The sequence below is a fragment of the Lepidochelys kempii genome, chromosome 3 (genome assembly GCF_965140265.1).
Source record: "Lepidochelys kempii isolate rLepKem1 chromosome 3, rLepKem1.hap2, whole genome shotgun sequence".
NCBI classification, from domain to species: domain Eukaryota; kingdom Metazoa; phylum Chordata; order Testudines; family Cheloniidae; genus Lepidochelys; species Lepidochelys kempii.
In genome coordinates, this window is record NC_133258.1 from 88,824,853 (window position 1) to 88,852,399 (window position 27,547).

General features: G+C 43.3%; 1 protein-coding gene across 1 annotated transcript in view; it reads right to left on the minus strand.

Moving 5' to 3' along the window:
- The window catches only part of FRK (fyn related Src family tyrosine kinase), a 79,064-nt gene extending 51,861 nt beyond the window's left edge, over positions 1-27,203 (minus strand). The window contains exon 1 of the mRNA XM_073337107.1: positions 26,246-27,203. Within this exon, the coding sequence (XP_073193208.1) occupies positions 26,246-26,700 (455 nt within the window). The 5' untranslated portion in view covers positions 26,701-27,203. The remainder of the gene's footprint in view (positions 1-26,245) is intronic.
- Positions 27,204-27,547: the final 344 nt, after the last annotated feature.

Genomic DNA, 27,547 nt, shown 5'->3' on the forward strand with positions numbered 1-27,547 from the left:
GACCCCAGAGACAGAGGTCCACTGATTTGAAGGGAAGTTAGGTGCCTAAATACCTTTGAGGATCTGGGCCTTAGAGCCTGATTCTAATACCCCTTTTATTGAGTAGCATCTTATTCCACAAGTGAGCCTGTTGATTTCCACCAGACCACTTGTAATTTAAGGAATTATTCAATATGCATTCCTATAGGGCTGTAGCAAGGCAGTCTGTCCCTTTAAGGATCTGCAGAGCCAAGGAGCAGCAAGCCCTGGCTAAGAAGAAGCCCAGCAGATAGGTGTTGGTAACCAGCTGATCCAGCTAAGCAGAAGCTGATGATTGGCTCAGACTCCGAGCTGGAAGATATAAGTAAGGACTCAGCTCTGTAAAAGAGGAAGGGGGGCAGAGAGCTAAATAATTCTTAGAGTAACTGCTGGAAGGATACATCTGGGTAATTAGGCACTGAGGCTGAGGAAGGGCTGTGGCTCTGGAGCTACTGGGATGTAGAGGACCCTGTGGTATCAGGCCAGGTCTATCACTGTTGTTATTTTTCTATATCGTTTGCATTGGTGTAAGAGAAGAACAAAAAACCTGCTTGAAGGCTAAAGCAGAGCTGGGTGTATCTGATGGTTTTGTCCCTAAGCTTCTAGACACACCCCCTCTCCTCCTCCTCCCCCCTCCCCCCGCAACTACATAGTGTATCAGACTCTGGATCTGAGTAAAGCAATGCTCAGTGTAAATGAGTAAAGGCGATGGAATCCAGACCTGAATAGGTGCACATAGATATTGTTACTACATCAGTGAATAAATCTACTGTCATTGAAGAATATAAAAACTAATTGGCAGCATGGATGCTATTCCATTCATATGTGTGACACCTCAGAGCTAAAACAGAAAGCTTTCCCGTTAAAAATATTTTTATGAGCTTTCTGACAAGCTTAGTCATGCAACACAAGGTATGACCTTGCTTATAAGGGATTATGCATGGTGAAACACTGCTGTGCCATACTTTTCATTAGCTGACATTAAAAGTATACATTGCAATTAGCTTTTTAAGACTAAATTCTGCCCTAATCTCCTTCACTGGGATTGCATGGAGAAGAAATCTGGACAGAATCTGGCCCATGACATTGGTGTTCATACAAGACTCATAACAGAGTTGTTCCTGCTCTGCTGTGGCGAGGAATACTGTTGTAAGGCCAGACCCTTAGCTGGCGTAAATCAGTATAGTTTAATTTACCCCTTTCTCGTCATAATTCATAGAAATTCACAAATGATTCATAGAAGCAGCAGCCAAGTCAAAGTGTCTCTTGCAATTAATTTGAATTGGAATGTTATCCGCTTCCATAAATCAATCTTGTTCTTTAAACTATGTTTGCAATCATCTGACTAATTAACAGTTCCATTCATTTTTTCATATAATTCATCTGTCATTTCATGTAATTTTATTTGCTTTAAAGTCCTCGCTTTTTGAAGAAGAAGAGGAAGAAAAACTGTGTACAAAATAACACTGCATTCTTTTACAATGTAGCACAAAGTAGGGTTGGGTAAGTCACTTGTATCCTTATCATTTAAGATAATAGAAGAAATCTATTACTGCACAGAAAAAAGAAACATCTGAAATTGGAATCTTGCATCTTAAAGGAAACTTTCAGCAAGGAACTGAGTGGCTGGTACTTCCCAATGTAAGATTGTTTCCTATGATATGATCTTCAATGATTAGCATCACTGATATTGAAATAGCTGGATATTTCAGTTTGTCTTGAAAAGTGCAGTTCAAATTAAATTTTAATAATTAATAGATGTGCATTTATGTACACAATATCCTAAGCACTGGAGAACATTTACACCTTCAAATATTCTGTAGTATTCAGGTTCCTATAGAGTTGATTGTTGTAGGCCCTTCTTCCTCGGAAGAGTGGTGGGGAATAAATGTCTGGATGCACAAAAGGAGTTAGGTGTTCTGATGCTGAGCATCGCAGTGCCTAATTCTTAGGCACCCAGAAAATTACAGGAACGTACTGAGATTCACAAAGCCTGAATTAGCTCTAGGCTCCTATATAGTAAATGGAAAGAGATGGATGCCTTAGGCCAGTGGTCATCAACCAGTCGATCACTCTGGGACTTAGGTGGGAGATAGCAGTGCACTTGCCCAGAGGCAGAAACATAGGTGCCAAGGAAACTTTTGCCTGTGGCAATTTAGGCAGCAAACAAGTTTAGGCACGTATCGAGTTCAGTGGGAATTTGAATTGTACTTGAGCCTAAACCTTGGGTTTAGGTGCCTAAATCTGGGTGTGAGGTGCCTAAATTTCTAGCCTAAAATCACTGAAGCATAGTGCCTTTTCCTAGGACAGTGAAATGCATACCACTGCATGTTATGTGTGCCAGTACTAGAAAAAAGGACAACCGTTTGAAAAGGTTTAATTTGGCACTTAAGGTTAAATTTATGGTTGAGTGTCACAAGTGTGGTGAGTGAAATTGGAGACCCATGCTACGTGAGCACAACAATGGCAATTATGCAATAACTTTAACATGGTACCAGGAGCATTATCTTCTGTTTATCATGCAAGTCATTCATTTTCTCACTCTAATGTCTGTCAAACATGGCTGAATGCAATATGCACCTCCATTTTTGAAGGTACAGAGTACTTGTAGCTTCCTTTGACTACAATGCTCAGCATTTCTGAAAGTCTATAAGACTATATGTCACTCATATTGTAAGTGGACAGTGGTTTATTGTTTTGAAACGCCACATGAAATGGAACATCCTGAGTGGAGTAGGGTAATGTGGAAATCTTTCTAGCTTCAGCTGATTATAATGAACACATGGTGGTCCATTTAGAAGGTAACTGAAAATTTGCTTGTGCTACTATCAAAGTTCTGTCTATAGTAGAGGTATCAGAATAGCATGAAGGTAAATCCCTTGCCGATAAAGACTTCTTTAAAACCACAAAGAGCATTTACAAGCTTGGGGAATTAAAAAAACAGAAGTCAATATCTAGTTGCTTTAAAAAAAAAAAAGCAATACATGTTGCCAAACAGCAGTAGGAGCTAAGAATTATTTACATGTATGACAGTGACTTTATATGCACAGAAACTATATTAAATAATTTGTTGGGTCAGATTTTGCCATCTGTCATTATGCAGAACTCCCCACTATACACACACCCTTTCTAGTCTTATTTCTAGTAGCATGGACAGACTCAGATCCCCTCTCAGATCACACTGGAATAATCATCCAGTATACAATATGGAGGAATTATGCATCCTGGCAATCAGAACACCCCTTTTCTCATCTCTCTTATCGAGGAAGAGCTGTGCAATGTGAGAATTCAAGGCAGTTCCAGTTCTTCCACCAGGCCAGTGAGTTACAGCATATTTTCTCAACTCAGTGACAAACTCCAAACTGAGCCTTGTAAGTTATCTGTTATCAGTGGTTCTACAAGGTGATTTCCAAACTGATTATAGGGTTGCCAGGGGTCTGGTTTTTGACCCGAAAGTCTGGTCGAAAGGGGAACTTGGCAGTGTCCGGTTAGCAGTGCTGACACACTAAAAGTCTGGTTACCTGCAGTAACCAGCCTCTGTCTTGCGTTGGGGGGGGGGGGGGAGGAAGCAGCAGCTGCTGCTGCTGGAGGAGCAGTGGAGCATTTGAGGTACCAGCGGTACCCCCACCCCAGGAGCACAGCTCTCCCACCCCTGTCCTGCCACATTCACCCCCCACCCTTGGAGTGTTGCTCTCTCTCCAACGTCCTGCCCTGGTCACCCCTCCACCCCTAGAGCCCTGCTCAGCTAGCAGGGGAGAGTGGTGGAGAAAGCAGCTAGCGATGGGGGAGCAGGGAGGATAGGAGTTGGGGGGGAGTCTCAAGGGAAAGAGATGGAGCAAGGGTTGGGGGGGGGGAGTCTCAAGGGAAAGAGATGGAGCAAGGGTGGTTCTGGTGCTCTGTGTCCAGTTTTCACAAATGAGAAAGTTGGCCACCCTAACTGATTTTGAAGACTGGCCTCCAGGCTCTCCAGCAACTAACACTCCAGGTTCCCTAATGGATATATCATAAAACTAAGTCAGAGAAGATTGTCTGTGGTATCTTGGTATTAAAAAATGTCTGATTTGTCAGATAATTACAATGTAAAGCTATGATCAAAATATAATTGTCTCCCTGGGTGAATATTCACAAAAGTAGTAATTATCTTTCATGGATACTCAAATTGTCATTCAGGTAATAATGTGGGAAAACAATGGGTAATCCTCTCTGGATAAATAAGGTACCTGTTATCTGTGTTTACAACTTTTTCATATTCTCAGCTGTTAACATTCATACTCCTGTAGGTACTTGGGAAAAGGTAAAACAACAAGAAATCCTTTCGCTCTCTTATTTGGAAGAAGTGTAAAGGGAACACCCTCCCCACACCCACATTAACCAAGTGATTTCCTGCCCTGTGCCTCAATTTTCCTATCTGTAAAATGGGGGTAATGATATTGACTTCCTTTGTAAAGTACTTGGAGATCCACTGAGGAAAAACATTATAGAAGAGCTAGATTTTATCACCAGACAGGCCAATATTTTTCAAACCTAGAGGTCCAAAGTGAGGCTTCTAAGGGTGCTGGACACCTGCAGCTGTCTCTGATTTGTGAGCTCCAAGCATTTGTGAAAATCATACCACTTCTATTTAAAGGCCTTGAATATGGGTTTAGGAATCTGTTTTTCAGCAACCAGGTTTGAAAAGTTGGGCTAGTGTACCAGTTACAGTGCTAGTATAAGGAGATGCAGTGTCTTGGGGAACACTAATACAGTGCAACTGCTTTTGTGAGGGCATATTAACTGGGATTGCTGTAGGAAATTCCTCTGTCAGAGGAATGCAGATAATTAAATAGGTGTAATGACTAAGCCAAATTGTGCAGTACCTTCCAGTGAAATAAATGAGATCTCTCTGAACAAAAGGACTCTGCTGTTAGGTCTTGAGAATAACCACATGTGGCGATTAAGAAAAGTCAGCCAATGACTCAAGTTCACAATTTAACTGCTCATGACTGATATATTGTGTGTTACCAATACAGAGAGGTTCTTTATAATTCTACCAGGTTCAGTTGACTGTTACCTGAAATTGGGTTCATTTCCTCTGGAAAAAATGTTTATAATCTAATAAAAATTCAAGTGCTCCTCTCACTTATAGTATGGAGAACTGAGAGGTATGAGAAGCTTATTGCAATTTTCCTTCTAAATTCCTGGTAATTTTTATTTCACTCCTTTGCAGTTATACCTGAATCTGAATGCTGAATATTTAACATTACTTTTCTTTTACCACATCTTCAGGTAGTAGAATAAACTTTAACTTTAAACAATTTACCTTGTGTTATCTCCTAATCCAACAAAGGCCATTGAATAAAAGAGACTATAGAACACTGATCGGCAACCTTTCGCACGCAGCCCATCAGGGAAATCCGCTGGTGGGCCAGGACGGTTTGTTTACCTGCAGCGTCCACAGGTTCAGCCGATCGCAGCTCCCACTGGCCGCGGTTTGACGTTCCAGGCACGTGGGGGCTGCGGGAAGCGGCGTGGGCCGAAGGATGTGCTGGCCGCCACTTCCTGCAGCCCCCATTGGCCTGGAGCAGTGAACAGCAGCCAGTAGGAGCTGTGATAGGCCAAACCTGTGGACACTACAGGTAAACAAACCGTCCTGGCCCGCCAGCGGATTTCCCTTACTGGCCATGGGCCAAAGGTTGCTGATCCCTGCTGTAGAATATCATTCAGTAATTACTCAAAAGTGTGTTCTCTATCTTAAAATAACTTTTACACATATTAGTGAATATCTTGCTTTACTGTCTTTTTTTTTTATAAACACCAAGCAAAGCACTCATCTCTTCAGTACATCCACCGCATTCATATATACACAAATAAGAAATATTGATTATCAACAAAATAGAAATGACAGTTAATAATACATCTTCTCCTAGTCTGTTTTCAGGTTAAAGTCCACAACAGTTTTGCAATATCTAGACAATTCAAAGGATGTAATATGATGTACTAAAATGATTTTATAGTACCCATTAATCTTGTATCCTAACTATGTATTAGTACATATAATGTATAAAATTACATCTGTAAAATTACTGTCAGCCATATTCTGATCCATCCTATGCCCCTGTACTAGGGACAAAAAATTAATCTATCATCTTTCCCCTCCACTCCAAAAACAGGTTAATTTCTAGAGTAACAGGGCATGCCCATAGCCAGGATGACAGACATTTTATTATGGTGGGTTGAGGAAAGAAAGTGTGGCCTGCAAAACAGCAGGTAGGTAATCCCACATGTGACATTAACACACCAAGTGCTGCAATCCCAGTGAAATTCCTGCTCATTGCCTGTACCGAATTTATTTGGGCAAAGATTTTTAAGCCCTTGGGATCTGCTGGCTGCTCATCACTTGAAAAATCATGGCACCTATTTAGCTGCCTAAAATATGGATTTAGGATTTATGCACACATTTTCTGAAAATCTTGGCCTGTACCCACAAGCAGGAATAAATAATTTTGCAATGTTCCAGCCTGCCTTTTGTCTTTCCCTCCTTCTGATCTGTGAATGAGTAGGTGGCTTGAAGTAATAAACAAAAGAATGACTCTTCAGTTTCTACAGTCTTAATGTAGTTAAACTTTTCAGTATGTGTTACACATATACTCTTCCAGAAACAAAAAACATAGCATCCAAGACAAATACTGAGGCACAGTAGATGCTATTATTCAATATCTGGCATAAGGATTTATCATTGATATCACCCAAAATGTATAATCACTGAAGCTAATGTAATACAACACCCTGTTTCTATGGAAGCTGAAAAAACCCGGCAGCTAGGCCTATCAGGCCATCCTTCCCCAACTATAAAAGAGTTTGGTTGGTTGGTTGTTCCTTGGGAGACCCCTTTATTTACCTCTCTACTGTAAAAACTAAGCATTTGTTTCATAACTTTGTTTCATATCTTTTAACTAGTTACTGATCCAGGACAGGACCTTCCGTCTTATCCCATGAATGCTTACTTTGCTTAGGAGTAGGGTTGCCAACTTTCTATTCGCACAAAACTGAATACCTTTGCCCCGCCCCTTCTCTGAGGCCCCACCCCTGCACACGCCATTCCCCCCTCCCTCCATCACTCAGTCTCCCCCACCCTCACTCACTTTCACCAGGCTGGAATAGGGGGTTGGGGTGCGGAAGGAGGTAAGGACTCTGGGTGCGGGCTCCAGGTTGGGGCCACAAATGAGGGGTGTGGGGTACGGGAGGTGGCTCAGGGCTGGGGCAGGGGATTGGGGTTTAGGCTCTGGGAGGGAGTTAGGGTACGTAAGGGGGTTCGGGGTGTGGGCTCCAGCTGGGCGGTGCTTACGTCAGACTGCTCCTAGTCCATGGTGCAGTGGGGCTAAGGCCCTGCCGGCCCTGGCTCCTCATGGCTCCCAGAAGTGGTGGCATGTCCCTCCTCCGGATCCTAGGCGCAGGGGCGGCCAGGGGGCTCTGAGCGCTGCCTGCATCCGCAAGCACCACCTCTGCAGCTCCCATTGGCCTAGATTCCTGGGCAATAGAAACTGTGGAGCCAGTGCTCGGGGCGTGGGCAGTGCACAGAGTCCCCAAGATCATCCCTGCACTTAGGAGCTAGAGGGGGGACATGCTGCCGCTTTCGGGAGCCGTGCGGAGCCAGGGCAGGCAGAGAGCCATCCTTAGGCCCGCTGCACCACCGAGCGGACTTTTAGCGGCCCGGTCAGTAGTGCTAACCAGAGACACCAGGTTCCTTTTCGACCAGGCATTCCGGTCGAAAACCAGACACGTGGCAACCCTACTTAAGAGCCTTTGGTGAGCAGGACCTGCTTTCGGATTTTTGCCGCCCCAAGCCCCTGCTTTTTTTTTCATGCCCACCCGCCCCCGGCTCCGCCCCAGCTCCGCCCCTTCCCAACATCCCCGGCCCCGCCTCCTCCCCCGGGCGTGCAGCATTCCCCCCCCCCACATTGCTTCCTGCGGCTCCTCCCCGCAACCCGCTGCCCTGGCTCACTTCTACTCCACCTGCTCCCATGAACACGCCACCGCTCTGCTTCTCCCGCCTCCCTCTCAGGCGAGGGAGAGGCAGCGCGTTCAGGGGAGCAGACGGAGCGGAGGTGACTGGGGGGGGAGCACAGGAAGTAACGGGGGGGGTAGAGGAACCGCTCCCTGCCTCAGCTCACCTCCACCGCCTCCCCAGATCGTGCCGCCGCTCCGCTTCTCCCTCCCTCCCGCCCAGGCTTGCCACGCGAAACAGCTGTTTCACACATGGCAAGACTGGGAGGGAGGGGGGAGAAGCGGAGCGGCGGCGGTGCGCTCAGGGGAGCAGGCGGAGGTGAGCTGGGGTGGCGGGGGCACATTCATAGGGGCGGCATGGCCGGTGCCGGAATGCCGCCCCTAGAAATATGCCGCCTCAAGCACCTGCTTGTTTTGCTGGTGCCTAGAGCCGGCCCTGTTGGAGAGGTATCTTGCCAAAGGCTTTCTGGATCACCCTTGCCCACGTTTGCTAACACCCTCAAATAATTCTAACAGATTGGTTGAAACTATCATAAAGAACAGAATTAGAGGGAAATTATGCCTCACCGATTTGCCCTGTACTGAAGTTAGGTTTACTGGCCTGTAAAGTGCTAGGTCACATCTGGCCAGGAGCAACGGAAGCTCTCAAGAAGTGTGTGGGGTGGGGGGTGGGGAGCACCACTCTCTGAATGCTGTCTCTGCCCCCACGCCATCCCTTCTCCCCAAGGCCCTGCCCTTGCATCACCCCTTCCCCTGAGGCCCTGCTCCCATGTCACCTCTTCCCCCCAAGACCCTGCCCCCGTGCTTGTTCCACTTTGCTCCCTCCTCCCCCATTGCTCACTCTTACACCCATGGCCCACTGGCCCCACCTGTTCCCGCCTGTTCCCTGTTCTCTGCCTGTGGATTTTTTTTTAAAAATAGGAATCACATTTGCTCTCCTCCAGTCATCTGGTACGGAGGCTGAGTTAAGTGATAGGTTACATACCACAGTTACCATAGAGACTAACCAATTTATTTGAGCATAAGCTTTCGTGAGCTACAGCTCACTTCATCGGATGCTCTAAGGTGCCACAAGTACTCCTTTTCTTTATACCACAGTTTGCAGTTCTGCAATTTCATATTTTAGTTCCTTCAGAACTCTTGGGTGATACCATCTGGCCCTGGTGACTGATTACTGTTTGATTTATCCATTTGTTCCAAAACCTCCTCTATGGAGATCTTCAGTTGCTGCATTAACCCCTTCACTCCTTTACTGTTACACACGTATTCACTGTAAGACAGTATTCTGTCCTCACTGAACCAAATTGTGTTCTGAAAAGTACAGTTAAGTACACGATAACTTGACTGCCAGACAACAGGCTTTAAAGTCATTTACAAAGTATCTATTTTAGGGGTCTTTTTCTACCACAGTCCCATTTTTATCACAGTATGGCACTCAAAGCCATGCATGGTGGTCCAAATGTCAAGCATTTCAGTTGATTGAGGGCACAATGGCAAGTCACTCCCAAAGCATCTGATTATAGCTCTGCAGTGCACACCCTGCCATGCTTTATTGCTCAAGTTAATCTAATTCTTTCATGGATCTGTCAAACTTCATCATCTCAGCTTTAAATTTACATAGACTTTATATTACCAAATGTATTTAATGTATGTCATCACTGGAGCAAAGGACTAAGATTTTAGAACTTTTATGCAGTCTTTACAATTCTAAATATTTACTGCAATAATAAACATTATGGGAGACTAGATTTGGCATAGGTATAATATGAACACTGAAAAAAAATCATTTCAGCTCTAGCAATGTTGCTGGTCTTAGTGGCATCCCCTTTTTAAGTATAAGGCAGTGTTTATAAAGTGTGGGGTGCAAAGGACAAGCCTGGTTTTTTGGGGGAATACAGACAAGCTTTTCAATTTTTCCGCAGCATTTCAGCTTCCATTTCAAAAAGAGTCTCTAGCTGGTTTTGTTGAGCAGAAAACTTTGTGATCCAAGTCTAACCAAGGCACCAATATCTGCCTGAGTTTCCAGAGAGCCTGAAACAATAGCTCTAAACTTGATCTACCCCACTCGCTTCAACGTGTGCTAACTCAGTTGATAATGATACTTTAAATATCAGCATTGTTAACTATTTCACTGCTCACATCATCTAACAAAGGAAAAGTACCATATTATGAAAATCTGCAAAATCATTTCTGAGAGGCTGCTCATTTTGGATAGACCTTTAACAATATAGGGTGGGATTAAGTGCGAGGATGCACAACTGGATTAATTATCCAGACGGAGGTGCTGGGGACAGTGGTTCAGCTTTCAAAAGTTTGGGAAAAGCCAGTATAGGCAATATCTATGGAACTGGTAATAGCTTTCAAATTGGAATGAACTTGTTAGATTTGTTCCTTTGCATACACTTGGATTTATTTCCCCTAACATAGCACTCCATTGTGTCAGTGGTGTTGGGATGAAGGGATATAATGCAATTTATGTTAGATAAACAGTGAATGGACCCTTTATGAGAAAGAGAAGGGAAGACCCATAATGAGACTTCAGCCTTTTTCTAAGAAACAAAGGTTTCTCTGTAGCACTGTCACTCACACTGCTTGATTTTTTTTGGTCATTAAAATTAACTCTACAGCTGGGCAGTATTTGTTGTCCATAATAATTTTCACTATGTCGTTTTCTTGTTTAGTTAAAACAACTGGTGCTAATGAAACAAGAGCAGGTGAATTTGTGTTACTATGGCACCTGTTTACAGTGCAGAAAAACAGTCAACACAGCGCAAAAGAGAGAGAGAGAATATACTCTTTGTCAGGGATATTTCTATACTTTAATTCAGTTTTCTGTTCTCCCATCTAGAAATCTATTAAAATTGTTGTTTTCTTCTGCCCAATTGACATCCAGCTTCAACTAGGACCTTCTTTTAAACAGATAGAATAGATCTCTGGGTTTTTTAAATGTATTTATTTAATGTCTCATTTCTTGAAACCAAAAAAAGTAACGTTCAGGGTGAAGACTGATCAGATAGAGCAGAAGCAACTTCTCTCCAGAACATTCCCACTGCAAATATGAAACTGTGGCTAGATGGTTATTTTGAGCGTAGACTGAGATTCACAAAGAAGAAAAATACTGAAAGACTTATCCCAGCACTTCAGCAGGTGACTTGTCATTACAGAGCATGCTCTACCTCGTAATACAAAGTACACTCAGGCAGAGTGAAATCAAGGTCTCAAAAATCCCTACTTTGGAAAGTCCTCTAACCTCCTAATAAAAAATGGACTAATGATCAAGTAAACAACCAAACAAACAACTGTAAGGGCCTGAGTGGGAGGAGACAGGAGAAAAGGGAAGAGACTGCATGCTCTAACCTTGTGGATCCCTTAAGGTCACAGGCGCAGAGTAGCTGATCCACTCTTCTTTGGGCACTGGGATCTAGGAACTACAGGCCAGTCAGCCTCACCTCAGTCCCCGGAAAAATCATGGAGCAGGTCCTCAAAGAATCAATCCTGAAGCACTTACATGAGAGGAAAGTGATCAGGAACAGTCAGCATGGATTCACCAAGGGAAGGTCATGCCTGACTAATCTAATCGCCTTCTATGATGAGATTACTGGTTCTGTGGATGAAGGGAAAGCAGTGGATGTATTGTTTCTTGACTTTAGCAAAGCTTTTGACACAGTCTCCCACAGTATTCTTGTCAGCAAGTTAAAGAAGTGTGGGCTGGATAAATGCACTATAAGGTGGGTAGAAAGTTGGCTAGATTGTTGGGCTCAATGGGTAGTGATCAATGGCTCCATGTCTAGTTGGCAGCCGGTGTTAAGTGGAGTGCCCCAGGCGTCGGTCCTGGGGCCGGTTTTGTTCAATATCTTCATGAATGATCTGGAGGATGGTGTGGATTGCACTCTCAGCAAATTTGCGGATGATACTAAACTGGGAGGAGTGGTAGATACGTTGGAGGGCAGGGATAGGATATAGAGGGACCTAGACAAATTGGAGGATTGGGCCAAAAGAAATCTGATGAGGTTCAATAAGGATAAGTGCAGGGTCCTGCACTTAGGACGGAAGAACCCAATGCACAGCTACAGACTAGGGACTGAATGGCTAGGCAGCAGTTCAGCGGAAAAGGACCTAGGGGTGACAGTGGACGAGAAGCTGGATATGAGTCAGCAGTGTGCCCTTGTTGCCAAGAAGGCCAATGGCATTTTGGGATGTATAAATAGGGGCATAGCGAGCAGATTGAGGGACGTGATTGTCCCCCTCTATTCGACATTGGTGAGGCCTCATCTGGAGTACTGTGTCCAGTTTTGGGCCCCACACTACAAGAAGGATGTGGATAAATTGGAGAGAGTCCAGCGAAGGGCAACACAAATGATTAGGGGTCTGGAACACATGACTCACGAGGAGAGGCTAAGGGAACTGGGATTGTTTAGCCTGCAGAAGAGAAGAATGAGGGGGGATTTGATAGCTGCTTTCAACTACCTGAGAGGTGGTTCCAGAGAGGATGGTTCTAGACTATTCTCAGTGGTAGAAGAGGACAGGACAAGGAGTAATGGTCTCAAGTTGCAGTGGGGGAGGTTTAGGTTGGATATTAGGAAAAACTTTTTCACTAGGAGGGTGGTGAAACACTGGAATGCGTTACCTAGGGAGGTGGTAGAATCTCCTTCCTTAGAAGTTTTTAAGGTCAGGCTTGACAAAGCCCTGGCTGGGATGATTTAATTGGGGATGGGTCCTGCTTTTGAGCAGGGGGTTGGACTAGATGACCTCCTGAGGTCCCTTCCAACCCTGATATTCTATGATTCTATGATTCTAAGTACTGCTTACAATTTCTCAGCAATTGTTGAAATGTGATACAATAATCATGACCCTTAAATTTTTGAAGACTTTTGCTCATCGCCCATTAATTGGTATCCGATGGCTAGAATACTGGACCATTTTGACATGGAGGGGAAATTCCACTCTGATGTGCCTCAAACACAAACAAATTAATGGATCTGTATTCTCTCCATCCTTGTGCATTTCCAAAGGTGTGGGCCACATAAGTAGTCCGTTTCCTCCCTTTAAAACCTGCCTGCTGCACTGATTGTTTTGGGACTCTCCAGCCAAACAAAATGTTGGACGAATTCCCATCTTTTTACAAGAACAGGTGTTTTTAATAAAAGTCAAGTGACAACCCAAAGAAAACAAACTTAGCACTGGGCACACACACCCATATGCTAGAGGCAGAGAACTTAGTACAAATGTTAACACAAATCTCTTTCTAACTGTGAAAGGGTATCCACCTCACACTTGCCTTGAAGGGTTTAATGGAGGCCATGTGGGCCAATTAACCTACTGAGCTGAAGGCTGATAGGAAAACCCTCATGAAGGGAAGCTCACCTCTGTGGGAAAAGTGGAGCCGATAACAAAAAGGCCGCTGTTGCTAGGAAAGGGCAATCACTCCCTAGCAAGCAGGAGGAGGGCTTGAGAGCTGGTATTCCCAGAGAAATGAGGGGAACCAGGAGATTTAGGAAGCAGTCCAAGGACAGATCAGTGGGGGCTGGGAAATGATACCCAGATCAGCTAAGTTGAGGGTCCCTGGACTGGAACCTGGAGTGGAGGGTGAGAGTGGGTTCCCCTACCAGCCACGTTGCATAGATCAGGTACAGGCCATAAACAGGAAGACTGCCTGGGTCACTGTGTGGGAGGCAGAGAATTGAAGGACTGTACCCTGGAAGGGGGGAAACATTAAGTGACCTGGCCAGAGGGCTAAGTCATGAAGAGGACATCACAGTGTCTGGAGTGAGAGAGGGGCCACAGACCTGAGAGACACACAGATGGCAGAAGGGGGCAACCACCTTGAGAGCCAATCCCCAGAGCGACCAGGAGGAGGCTCCACCCAAGCAGTGAGTGGAGCACCCGGTGACACTAACCCATATTAATGTAATAAATCCCTATGCTTTGTTAATTATGAGATGGCAAATCCTGCATAGCCCCATGGCCATGGAGGTTCCCCCAGCTAAAGGAGCTTGTGCATTCTTCCTGCAGAAGAAGGTAGAGAGACTCTTTTGGGAAGGAAGTAGGGATGCATACACACTACACAGTACAAAACTCATCTTCTTAGAGTTGAGGACAGAGGATCAGCCACAGTTTGGATTCTCCCCAAGTGGAAGAGTGTATTGGAGTTTCAAAAGGGTACTTTAGCTCTTTTCCCCATCGCTTCTCCTGCTATTCAGGCAGTGTTCCTGGACTTGGCCGCCTATATAAAAAGCTTTGGTGTAATGTTTACACTGCTACGTATTTAATTCCTCATGAAGTGAGATAACTTAACTTATTGTGCTACCAGCAGCATATGGATCATGTGTAACTGTGTCTTTAATAGGCATTTGTTTATCTTTAACTACTTGATTACTACCAAGCATTCCAGGTACACCCTAATAGAACACACCTGTTTCCAAACATACCAGGTACACCCTAATATTTCATTGACTGCAACAGAATGTTGTTAGTATAAGGAGCACAGCACATGAAGTAGAAGATCAGTAATTAAGGGGTTAAAAAAAAGGTCCATATAAAATTTAAGGGCCCCACTCTTTCTCTCTATCTTTGGTATTTATATGGAGCCCATCACTATAGTATTTAAGCACAATATTCAATGTATTTCACCTCACAAAATAAATAGTCACACAGGAAGACTGTGCGGTAGGATTTAAACACAGGTCTCCCAAGTCCAAGGCCAGTGCACTAACCACTGGACCATCCTTCCTGTCTGTCAAGGATGAGATTTCATGGGGATTACTTATGTGGTAAGGTACCACTCAGCATGAATAAGGGTGGCAAAGTCAATCTCTAAATGACTGGGGTATTTTTTTTTTAAATAGATTTCAGTGAAACGTTACAGTCATCCATGGAGCATTTGACATGTAGGTTGGTGATGGTGATTGTAAATTGCTTATAGTAGAGAGGCTACAAACACAGAGATATAATAATAAAGGAGGCTTTCAACTATATTAACTGGATACATGTCACCTCAAGATGGGATGTACAGATAAAATTTCTAGACACCATTAATGACTGCTTCTTGGGACATCTTGTCCTGGAACCCACAAGAGGAGAGGCAATTCTTGTTTTAGTCCTAAGTGGAGCACAGAGTCTGGTCCAAGAGATGAATATAGCAGAACTGCCCAGTAATAGTGACCATAATGTAATTAAATTTAACATCCTTGTAGGGGGGAAATACCAAAGAAAACCACCACAGTAGCAATTAACTTCATAAAGGGGAACTACACAAAAATGAGGAAGCTAGATAAATGGAAATTAAAAGAAAATCACAAAAGTGAGATGCCTGCAGGCTGCATGGAAATTATTTAAAAACACCATAATAGTGGCTCAAACTAAATGTATACCCTAAATAAAAAAAAATCAGAGAAATAACAAAAAAAAAATGCCACCATGGCTAAACAGCCGAGTAAAAGAGGTATTTTGAGGCAAAAAGGCATCCTTTAAAAATTGGAAGTCAAATTCCATTGAGGAAAGCAGAAAGGAGCATAATCTTGGCAAGGCAAGTATTAAAGTATAATTAAACAGACCAATAAAGAATTTGGAGAGCAACTACTAAAAGACAGGTGTTAGGATATAGATATTCAGGCCTGTCTGTAAAGGCCTATACTCTAAGAATTTAGGTGTATTCCTATCACTTGGCTAGTTAGAGGTATAAAAGAAAGAATCAAAATCACTGTCTGCCAGTGTAAGGGCCTTCTCTTACTGTGACAGTCTGAGGCCCTGTTCTTAGGCTAAGGCCTTTGGCTAAGCGACAGAGGCAGCCATAAGCTGGGAAGTGAATGGTCACATCCTCACATTCCAAACTAGTCACATTGAAATAAGGTGCTATTGGGCTGTTAGGAATTTAATCCTGTCCTTATAGTGCCTATCACCTCCAGAGAAAGGGAAGTGCCTAGAAGCTGTAAAAGGAAATTGAGGTTGATAGTTTTCTGTCTGGTAAGAACTCACTTATCCATAGACACAGCTGGGAAACTCTTATGTCTTTACAGATGTAGTTGTGAAATCCTCACTTCTGTATTGTTTTGTCATTATAGTTCCCACTTTGCTATTGTTTATTGGCATGGTCTCTGTCTGGTTCTGTGATTGCTTCTGTCTGCTGTATAATTAATTTTGCTGGGTGTAAACTAATTAAGGTGGTGGGATATAATTGGTTAGCTAATCCATGTTAGGATTGGTTAGTTAAATTTTAGTAGAATGATTGGTTAAGGTATAGCTAAGAATATTACTATATAAATTAGGGGCAAACAGGAAGTAAGTTGGGATTCGAAAATAAGGAAAAAAGGAACTTGTATTTAAGCTTGCTGGAAGTTCACCCCAATAAACATCGAATTGTTTGCACCTTCGGACTTCGGGTATTGTTGCTCTCTGTTCATGCGAGAAGGACCAGGGAAGTAAGTGGGTGAAGGAATAAGCCCCCTAACAACAGGAAAAAAATGCTGTTATGTTTTGTAAGTACATCAGAAACAGGAAGCCTGCCAAAAAATCATTGGAGCCACTGGACAATCGAGGTGCAAAAGGAGGACTCAAAGAACACAAAGCCATTGCAGAGAAGCTAAATAAATTCTTTGTATCAGTCTTCACTGCAGAGAATGGGCGTGAGATTGCCACACCTGAGCCATTCTTTTCAGGTGACAAATATGAGGAACTGTCTCAGATTGAGGTGTCAGTAGAGGAGGTTATGGTACAAACTTATAAATCAAACAGTAATAAGTCACCAGGACTAGATGACATTCACCAAAGAGTTCTGAAGGAACTGAAATATGAAACTGCAGAATTAACTGTGGTATGTAAGCTATCGCTTAAATCAGCCTCTGTACCAGATGACTGAAGGATAGCTAATGTAACCGTCCTCCCCCCCTTTTTTTTTTAAAGGCTCCAGAAGTGATCCCAGCAGTTACAGGCTGGTAAACCTAACTTCAGTACAGGGCAATTGATTGAAACTATAGTAAAGAACAGATTAATATGATATGTTGAGGGAGAGTCAACATAGCTTTTGTAGAGGGAAATCATGCTTCACCAATCTGTTAGAATTCTTCTGATAGTGTCAACCAGCATGTGGACAAGGGTGATCCAGTTGATCTAGTGTACTTGGATTTGCAGAAAACCTTTGACAAGGTCTCACACCTCTTAAACAAAGTAAGCAGTCATAGGATAAGAGGGAAGGTCCTCCGATGGATCAGTAATTGGTTAAAGGACACAAAATAAAGGGCCAATTTTCACAGTGGAGAAAGGTAAATAGAGGGGTTTCCCCAAGGATATGTACTGGGACCTGTGCTGTTCAACACTCATAAATGAGCTGGAAAAAAGGGAGGTAAACAGTGGGGTGGCAAAGTTTGCAGATGATACAAAATTTCTCAAGATGGTTAAGTCCAAAGCTGACTGTGAAGAATTGCAAAAGAATCTCACAGAAATGGATGACTGTGCAACAAAATGGCAGATGAACTTAAACGTTGATAAATGCAAAATAATGCACATTGGAAAATATTCTAAATATACATACAAAATGATGAAGCCTAAATTAGATGTTACCACTCAAGAAAGAGATCTTGGAGTAATTGTTCTATGAAAAGTGCAGCACAGTCTAAAAAGCTAACCGAATGTTAGGGCCCATTAGGAAAGTGACAGAAAATAAGACAGAAAATATCACAATTCTACTGTATAAATCCATGGTATGCTCATGCCTTGAATACTGCATGTAGTTCAAGTCACCCCATCTCAAAAAAGATATATTATTGTTTGAAAAAGTGCAGAGAAGGGCAACAAAAATGATGAGGGGTATGGAATAGCTTCCCTATGAGGACAGCTTAAAAAGTCTGGGATTGTTCATCTTAGAAAAGAGTCGATGAAGGGGGGATATGATAGAAGTCCATAAAATCACGAATGGTGTAGTGAAAGTGAACAGGGAAGTGTTATTCACCCTTTCACATAACACAAGAACCAAGGGTCACCCAATGAAATTAATAGGCAGTACTACTTCACACAATGCAGAGTCAACCTGTGGAGCTCAGTGCCAGGGGTTGTTATGAAGGCCAGAACCATAAATGGGTTAAAAAAAGAATTAGATAAGTTAAAGGAGGATAGGACCATCAATGACTATTAACTAAGATGGTCAAGGGTGAAACCTCCATGCTCTGCCAGTCCCTAAATTTCTGACAGTCAAAAGCTGGGACTTGACAACAGCTGATGGATCACTCAATAAGTGGCTTGTTCTGTTTATTCTCTCTGAAGCATCTGGCACCTGCCACTGTAGGAAGACAAGATACTTGGCTAAATGGACCGTTAATCTGACTCAGTATAGCCATTCTTATGTTCTTAATATGATTACATTCTTAAGCTGTACAATTTAAGACTCTTCCCCTGCACACAATATCCTAAAACCCTAAGCAGGAGTCTGCTGCTAGGAAAGAAGCACAGATGGAAAAAGGCATTCTTGGCCACTCCTTCAATTTAAGCACCTAAAATAGCCGAGCCCCTTTGTGAAAATGAGTCACAAAATGTGGGCCAATTCTTCCAACTGGAGGAAGTGTATATAATCTCAGCTATTTCCCCTGGTTATTTACTCCATCCTAGCATCATTACCTCAGACTTAACGGGACTGATTCGAAGCCAGCTAGCTTTCATCCAAGTGAACTGATGAGTTCTAATAATTGATTAAACATGGGAAGACCAGTCAACTGTATTGTCTAGACCCAATAAAAAGGGGAGCTATAGCCAAATGTCCTGCTGAAGGCCCCAAAGTTCACCTAGCCTACCTCTCTGGATAATTCCGCATATATACAGGAAGAAGGAGAGAATGCACAAGAGATCTCTCATGACAGATGTGTAATTACCCAACTCTGCCTTCTGTCAGAAAGGAAAGAACAGCACTATTCAGACTGATTTGGTTAATCTCTGACTGGGTCTATAATATAGCTGGTCTGAAAATTTTGAAGTGTTGACAAAAGCTAAAACAACAATACTTTGTGGTCAGTAATAGGAAGGCTGCTGACAAATCTCAAGGTATCAGCACAAACAATTCAATGTACTGTATTCAGCACATAGGTATATATTTTATAAACTGATATGATGGCCACATGTGTACACACTCCTATGACTCCAGAAAAGTGTCCTCCCCTTCCTGTCCCAATCATTAAGATCACTGCATGGGGCATGAATACATACACGTATGCTGCAATGTCCATGGCAGCAGAAAGACAGAGCAACCTTTTCCACTGCCACTCAGTTGCAGTTGGTTGCCAAGGAGTGTACTCAAGAGATATGCTATATGCTCTTTCTCCTATACTCTGAGACATCTCCCGCGCTCCACAGTCAGATAGTTTTCTGTCCAGTAGCATCTTGCCAATCTGAAACATTTTGACACCTGAATTTGTGTAACAGAAAATAACCTTCCATTGCTATAGGTAGGGGTATCATTCCCTTTGTCAAGAATGGTCAAAATAATGTTAGCTATGCCATGCAATCCCTGTGGGTATTCAGAAAAGACAGGTAGTCTTTCACCTTTTCCCTACTGCTGACATGTCATTGACTCCAATGGGCCAACATGATAACTTAATACTGGCAAGGCAAACTTTCACTTCTCATTGTTTTTATAGAATGATCACTGTGTAAGCCCAGAAAGATGTCTGTAGTTAGCACTTAAACAAACAGAGATCACCTTAAAAAATGCTTCTCTTATCCTCTTTAGATGTACCTCTTGCCTGAATCAAATTATACAAACTAGTTGACAAAGTTGAGATTTGAAAATACTAATCTCTGAAGAAATAATAGAAAAAGTTAAAAAATACCCACCAGCGCACATCTCCTTAAGCAAGTCATAGATTAAAATACAAATTAAAAAAGCTATGAAGGAAGTTAATGACCCACAACATTTCTATGTTAAGTCCTGGGAACAGAATATGTTTCTAATACTACATTTTTATTTAATAGGCATTTCATTAACCTTTTAAGCCCAGCTCTCCCCCTTTTATTTTTAAGTGAGGATCAGAAAAAAAGTTTGCACTCTCTTTACTTCTTCATGATGTATAAAATGGTTGGGGGGGAGGATTTTCTGCTTGTTCTCACATTAGAAGTATCAGATCCTTGTCTACCAGTTTTTGTCTGTAAGGAGGACAGCAGAAATTTTTAGTCAGACTGTTTTTTGGTGCTTCAGTTTCTTTGTTTTTGTTTTTAACACCTACTTAACTCAAATTCTTGGCAAATATTTTGGAGGAAAGACTTCAGCTGAGAGCTGAAAAACCTCCCCCTGCAGTTCTCCACTATCCTATGGGTCCTCAAGCAAAACCAGGGATCACAAAACCTGATGTTCTTTCTCTTTTGATAAATTTCACGAAAGCTTATGCTCAAATAAATTGGTTAGTCTCTAAGGTGCCACAAGTACTCCTTTTCTTTTTGCGAATATAGACTAACTCGGCTGTTACTCTGAAACCAGTCAAAGAAAAAAATCTTGCTACTCCAAATAAGGGCTATTCAATGCAAATTATGCATGCTGGGGGAGATTACAAAGATAAGAGGGCCTTGGATAAACAGATTCATTTGAATAACAATTGAAGTTGTTTTTACAGTATTTCCAGCTGTGACAAGAAACAGAAGTCCTGGAAATCTTGCCAGAAAACTAGTTCTTAAAAAGAAAAGGAGTACTTGTGGCACCTTAGAGACTAACCAATTTATTTGAGCATAAGCTTTCGTGAGCTACAGCTCACTTCATCGGATGCATACTGTGGAAACTGCAGAAGATATTATATACACAGAGACCATGAAAAAATACCTCCTCCCACCCCACTCTCCTGCTGGTAATAGCTTATCTAAAGTGATCACTCTCCTTACAATGTGTATGACAATCAAGTTGGGCCATTTCCAGCACAAATCCAGGTTCTCTCACCCTCCGTCCCCCCCCCCACAAACTCACTCTCCTGCTGGTAATAGCCAATCCAAAGTGACCACTCTCTTTACATCTCTTTACATCATTTACATCAAGACTGGCCTGTCTCCCAAGATTTGTGAGACATCTTGGGAGACAGGCCAGTCCTTGCCTACAGACAGCCCCACAACCTGAAGCAAATACTCACCAACAACCACATACCACACAACAGAACCACTAACCCAGGAACTTATCCTTGCAACAAAGCCCGTTGCCAACTGTGCCCACATATCTATTCAGGGGACACCATCACAGGGCCTAATAACATCAGCCACACTATCAGAGGCTCGTTCACCTGCACATCCACCAATGTGATATATGCCATCATGTGCCAGCAATGCCCCTCTGCCATGTACATTGGTCAGACTGGACAGTCTCTACGTAAAAGAATAAATGGACACAAATCAGATGTCAAGAATTATAACATTCATAAACCAGTCGGAGAACACTTCAATCTCTCTGGTCAGGCAATTACAGACATGAAGGTTGCTATCTTACAACAAAAAACCTTCAAATCCAGACTCCAGCGAGAAACTGCTGAATTGGAATTCATTTGCAAATTGGATACTATTAATTTAGGCTTAAATAGAGACTGGGAGTGGCTAAGTCATTATGCAAGGTAGCCTATTTCCCCTGGTTTTTTCCTACCCCGCCCCCAGACGTTCTGGTTAAACTTGGATTTATGCTGGAAATGGCCCACCTTGATTATCATACACATTGTAAGGAGAGTGGTCAGTTTGGATGAGCTATTACCAGCAGGAGAGTGAGTTTGTGTGTGTGGTGGGGGGGGTGAGAAGACCTGGATTTGTGCTGGAAATGGCCCACCTTGATTATCGTGCACATTGTAGGGAGAGTGGTCACTTTGGATGGGCTATTACCAGCAGGAGAATGAGTTTGTTGGGGGGGTGTGGGTGGAGGGTGAGAAAACCTGGATTTGTGCTGGAAATGGCCCAACTTGATTATCATACACATTGTAAGGAGAGTGATCACTTTAGATAAGCTATTACCAGCGGGAGAGTGGGATGGGAGGAGGTATTGTTTCATGGTCTCTGTGTATATAATGTCTTCTGTAGTTTCCACAGTATGCATCCGATGAAGTGAGCTGTAGCTCACGAAACCTTATGCTCAAATAAATTGGTTGGTCTCTAAGGTGCCAAAGGAATTCCTTTTCTTTTTGCGAATACAGACTAACACGGCTGTTACTCTGAAACTAGTTCTTAAAAGAGACCAGAGGTCAGACTGAGCTGAATTAGAGCATACAAGCCCTTCTCCAGTAGCCCCAGACCAATGCTATTTCTGCAGACGGTCGTGAAGAGAGGCTTTTGAATCTGAATGAAGGAAAAAGAAAAGGAGTACTTGTATGGCAACTTAGAGACTAACAAATTTATTTGAGCATAAGCTTTCATGAGATGCATTCAGTGGAAAATACAGTGGGGAGATTTATATACACAGAGAACATGAAACAATGGATTTTACCATACACTCTGTAAGGAGAGTGATCAGGTAAAGTGAGCTATTACCAGCAGGAGAGCGGGGTGGGGTGGGGGGGTGGGGAGAGACACACCTTTTATAGTGATGATCAAGGCGGGCCATTTCCAGCAGTTGACAAGAACGTCTGAGGAACAGCGGGTGGGAGGCAGGGAATAAACATGGGGAAATAGTTTTACTTTGTGTAATGACCCATCCACTCCCAGTCTAGGCAGCTCTCCAACACCACTTTCTACAAGCCATTACCCTCTGATCCCACTGAGAGTTACCAAAAGAAACTACAGCATTTGCTCAAGAAACTCCCTGAAAAAGCACAAAAACAAATCCGCACAGACACACCCCTGGAACCCCGACCAGGGGTATTCTATCTGTTTTTCAAGATCCATAAACCTGGAAATCCTGGACACTTCATCATCTCAGGCATTGGTACCCTGACAGCAGGATTGTCTGGCTATGTAGACTCCCTCCTCAGGCCCTACACTACCAGCACTCCCAGCTATTTCTGAGACACAACTGACTTTCTGAGGAAACTACAATCCATTGTTGATGTTCCTGAAAATACCATCCTAGCCACTGTGGATGTCCTCACCCATAACTACTTCACATTTGGGGACAATGTATACCTTAGAATCATAGAATCATAGAATATCAGGGTTGGAAGGGACCTCAGGAGGTCATCTAGTCCAACCCCCTGCTCAAAAGCAGGACCCATCCCCAATTAAATCATCCCAGCCAGGGCTTTGTCAAGCCTGACCTTAAAAACTTCTAAGGAAGGAGATTCTACCACCTCCCTAGGTAACGCATTCCAGTGTTTCACCACCCTCCTAGTGAAAAAGTTTTTCCTAATATCCAACCTAAACCTCCCCCACTGCAACTTGAGACCATTACTCCTTGTCCTGTCCTCTTCCACCACTGAGAATAGTCTAGAACCATCCTCTCTGGAACCACCTCTCAGGTAGTTGAAAGCAGCTATCAAATCCCCCCTCATTCTTCTCTTCTGCAGGCTAAACAATCCCAGTTCCCTCAGCCTCTCCTCATAACTCATGTGTTCCAGACCCCTAATCATTTTTGTTGCCCTTCGCTGGACTCTCTCCAATTTATCCACATCCTTCTTGTAGTGTGGGGCCCAAAACTGGACACAGTACTCCAGATGAGGCCTCACCAATGTCGAATAGAGGGGGACAATCACGTCCCTCAATCTGCTCGCTATGCCCCTACTTATACATCCCAAAATGCCATTGGCCTTCTTGGCAACAAGGGCACACTGCTGACTCATATCCAGCTTCTCGTCCACTGTCACCCCTAGGTCCTTTTCCGCAGAACTGCTGCCTAGCCATTCGGTCCCTAGTCTGTAGCTGTGCATTGGGTTCTTCCGTCCTAAGTGCAGGACCCTGTACTTATCCTTATTGAACCTCATCAGATTACCTTCAAATCAGCAGCACTGCTATGGGTACCTACATGGCACCACAATATGCCGACATTTTTATGGCTGACTTAGAACAATGCTTTCTCAGCTTTCGTCCCCCAATGCCCCTACTCTACTTGCGCTACATTGATGACATCTTCATCATCTGGATCCATGGAAAAGAAGCCCTTGAGGAATTCCACCATGATTTCAACAATTTCCATCCCACCATCAACCTCAACCTGGACTAGTCCACACAAGAGATCCACTTCTTGGACACAGCGGTGCTAATAAGCGATGGTCACATTCCTATCTACATGCCTCCAGCTTTCACCCAGACCACACTACACGATCCATCGTCTATAGCCAAGCTCTACGATACAGCCACATTTGCTCCAACCCCTCAGACAGAGAAACACCTACAAGATCTCTATCAAGCATTCTTACAACTACAATACCCACCTGCTGAAGTGAAGAAACAGATTGACAGGGCCAGAAGAGTACCCCAGAAGTTACCTACTACAGGACAGGCCCAACAAAGAAAATAACAGAACGCCACTAGTCATCACCTTCAGCCCCCCAACTAAAACCTCTCCAATGCATCATCAAGGATCTACAACCTATCCTGAAGGATGACCCATCACCCTCACAGATCTTGGGAGACAGGCTAGTCCTTGCTTACAGACAGCTGCCCAACCTGAAGCAAATACTCACCAGCAACCACACACCACACAACAGAACCACTAACCCAGGAACCTATCCTTGCAACAAAGCCCGTTGCCAACTGTGTCCACATATCTATTCAGGGGACACCATCATAGGGCCTAATCACATCAGCCACACTATCAGAGGCTCCTTCACCTGCACATCCACCAATGTGATATATGCCATCATGTGCCAGCAATGCCCCTCTGCCATGTACATTGGTCAGACTGGACAGTCTCTACGTAAAAGGATAAATGGACACAAATCAGACGTCAAGAATTATAACATTCAAAAACCAGTCAGAGAACACTTCAATCTCCCTGGTCACTCGATTACAGACCTAAAAGTGGCAATTCTTCAACAAAAAAACTTCAAAAACAGACTCCAATGAGAGACTGCTGAATTGGAATTAATTTCCAAACTGGATACAATTAACTTAGGCTTGAATAAAGACTGGGAGTGGATGGGTCATTACACAAAGTAAAACTATTTCTCCATGTTTATTTCCCCCCCCCCCCCCACACCCCCGCTGTTCCTCAGACATTCTTGTCAACTGCTGGAAATGGCCCACCTTGATTATCACTACAAAAGGTCCCCCCCCACCCCCGCTCTCCTGCTGGTAATAGCTCACCTTACCTGATCACTCTCCTTACAGTGTGTATGGTAACACCCATTGTTTCATGTTGTCTGTGTATATAAATCTCCCCACTGTATTTTCCACTGAATGCATCCGATGAAGTGAGCTGTAACTCATGAAGCTTATGCTCAAATAAATTTGTTAGTCTCTAAGGTGTCACAAGTCCTCCTTTTCTTTTTGAGGATACAGACTAACACGGCTGCTACTCTGAATCCTGTCATGAATGAAGGAAGCGCTGTCTGATTGACTATGTGAATAGCAACAGTGGGCCAAATCCTGGATACTAAGGTCTCCAGGGTAGGCTACACCTGTCCTAACTGGTCACTTGAGTATTCTCCCAACATGAATGAATCTTCAGCTGATATAAAGCTGGTACAGCAACTCTAGATAGCTAAACCATGTTAGACAGCAAAAGTGTGTTACTTTGCTACCACAGCCACTCATTCTTCCTTTTAGGGACCATAGTTTAAGCCAGATTTTGAGCTCTACAGGGCAGCGATTTGTTTACACAGCACCATGCACTGTGTCTAGGATGAAGTAGAAACAACCACAGATACCTTCGAAATTCATCCATCATTAGTAACAAAACCTTAGGGTATGTTTACAGCATCCTGGCCTTTTAAATAATGTAGTGAGCTTGTAATTATTTAAACTGCAAGTTCTTTGGGGGCAGACCTTGTCGTCTTACTCTTTGGTAAGCACCTAGTATACTTTTACTGCTATATAAATAATAATCATAATAATAACCTATACCATCTGTGACCTCCCAGTACTCCCACATACTTTGTAAGGAGGTGATTAGGGCATGTGGGGAAGGGAAGTAATTTAGACTGAAACAAACATCTGGATACTTTGCCTTATTTTATTTATTTGGGGCCAGACTGTGATCTCCTTACTCACGTTAAATAGTGCCTTGCACCACTGAGACTACATGTGGAGCAAGGTACTATTCAGTGTGACAAAGGATATGGCAATCTGGTCCTTGTGCTAAAACAAGGGGAACAAAGATTGAGCATTAGATGTGTTTCAGAGTAGCATGTGTGTTACTTAGATCTGTGTTACTTACGGTTCAGCCTCGATGCTCTGATCAGGAGCTACATAGTTGGCAGGGATGTAGCCACAGAGCTTCTGTCCAGGCCACGTTGATCCACTGTCCAGGAGGAGGCTAGCATACCACCAACCGTCAGGAGATGCATCTAGCACCTCGAGTTTATCCCCGGCTCGGAAGCTCAGGTCCTCCTTAGTGCGGCCCTGATAATCAAACAGTGCCACAAACTTGTAGTGGTTCTTGGGCTTCTGCTCACATGGTGGAGGCAAAGGAATTCCAGTGCCAGCTCTCACAACTTTCTTTGTTGTTATCTGAGAAGTATTGTCTGTCTGGTAGTCATCTCCCACCCAGCCCTGGTTATCTTGGCCCGTCCCTGTCTTATAGCTCTCTCCCTGTCCTCCATCACTCTCTTGGAAGAGCCATGGGGCACACCGCTGCATCCAAGGGCAGTATTTCCGGCAAAAGTTCCCCATGCTGCTCCTCTGTTTCTTTGTGGTTTCTTCTCTCCTCCTTATTTCTCTCTTGTTTTCCCAGTGGCAATACCTTTATACATCCTTTTGCATTATCATTTTAGTTCTTTGCAAGATATTTTTCCTCCTTTGGTACAAGATTAAATAAATTTTGCTGAAGCTGGAAACTTCTCTCTCCAGAGCCCCAACGAGAGCTCCTTGCAGGCAGCTTCAGACTCAGGAGTGATACCTGAGCATTAAAGTGCAATAGTGCATGGGAAGGAATTGTTTGCTTCCTCATCTGATCAAGAAAACAAAAAGAGAAAGTCTTTGGGCCAAAATCTGGGTGCAACAGAAAATCATTGATCTTTTTGTCCTGCCAGAAGAAAAAAAAATGTAAAAATAATTAGGAATCATTAGAAAATCTTAGTGTTGACTCTTCCCAAGTTGTACTGCTTCTGATCATTCTTTTTCTTGTCCCATCTGAGTGCCTGCTCTGTGATCAGCAGTGAACCTCTCTTCACATTCTAGCTCTTGGTAATGAGTAACCAATCTGGCCAGCCTGTTGTTTTCACAGCCTGAGACGTGGCCTCCCTGAATATTTTTATTTGCTTCCTCATTTGCTTTGGTTTTTCTTCTCACAAGTATGTGAGTAGGATTTCCAGTGTTCCTCCAGTGCCCCCACCTGGGAGCACACCTGCTGCTGCTTTCAACATGCAAGCTTACATAGCTATATGTCAGGGCTTTAGAAATCCCCTTACTGCGCCTGAAGTTCTTGAACTAGGTTTGGCACTTTACAAAAGGAAAAATATTTGTTTGTTACAGTAAAAGTCATAGATTTTAATTCCTTCCTCATTCTTTGGTTTAAAAA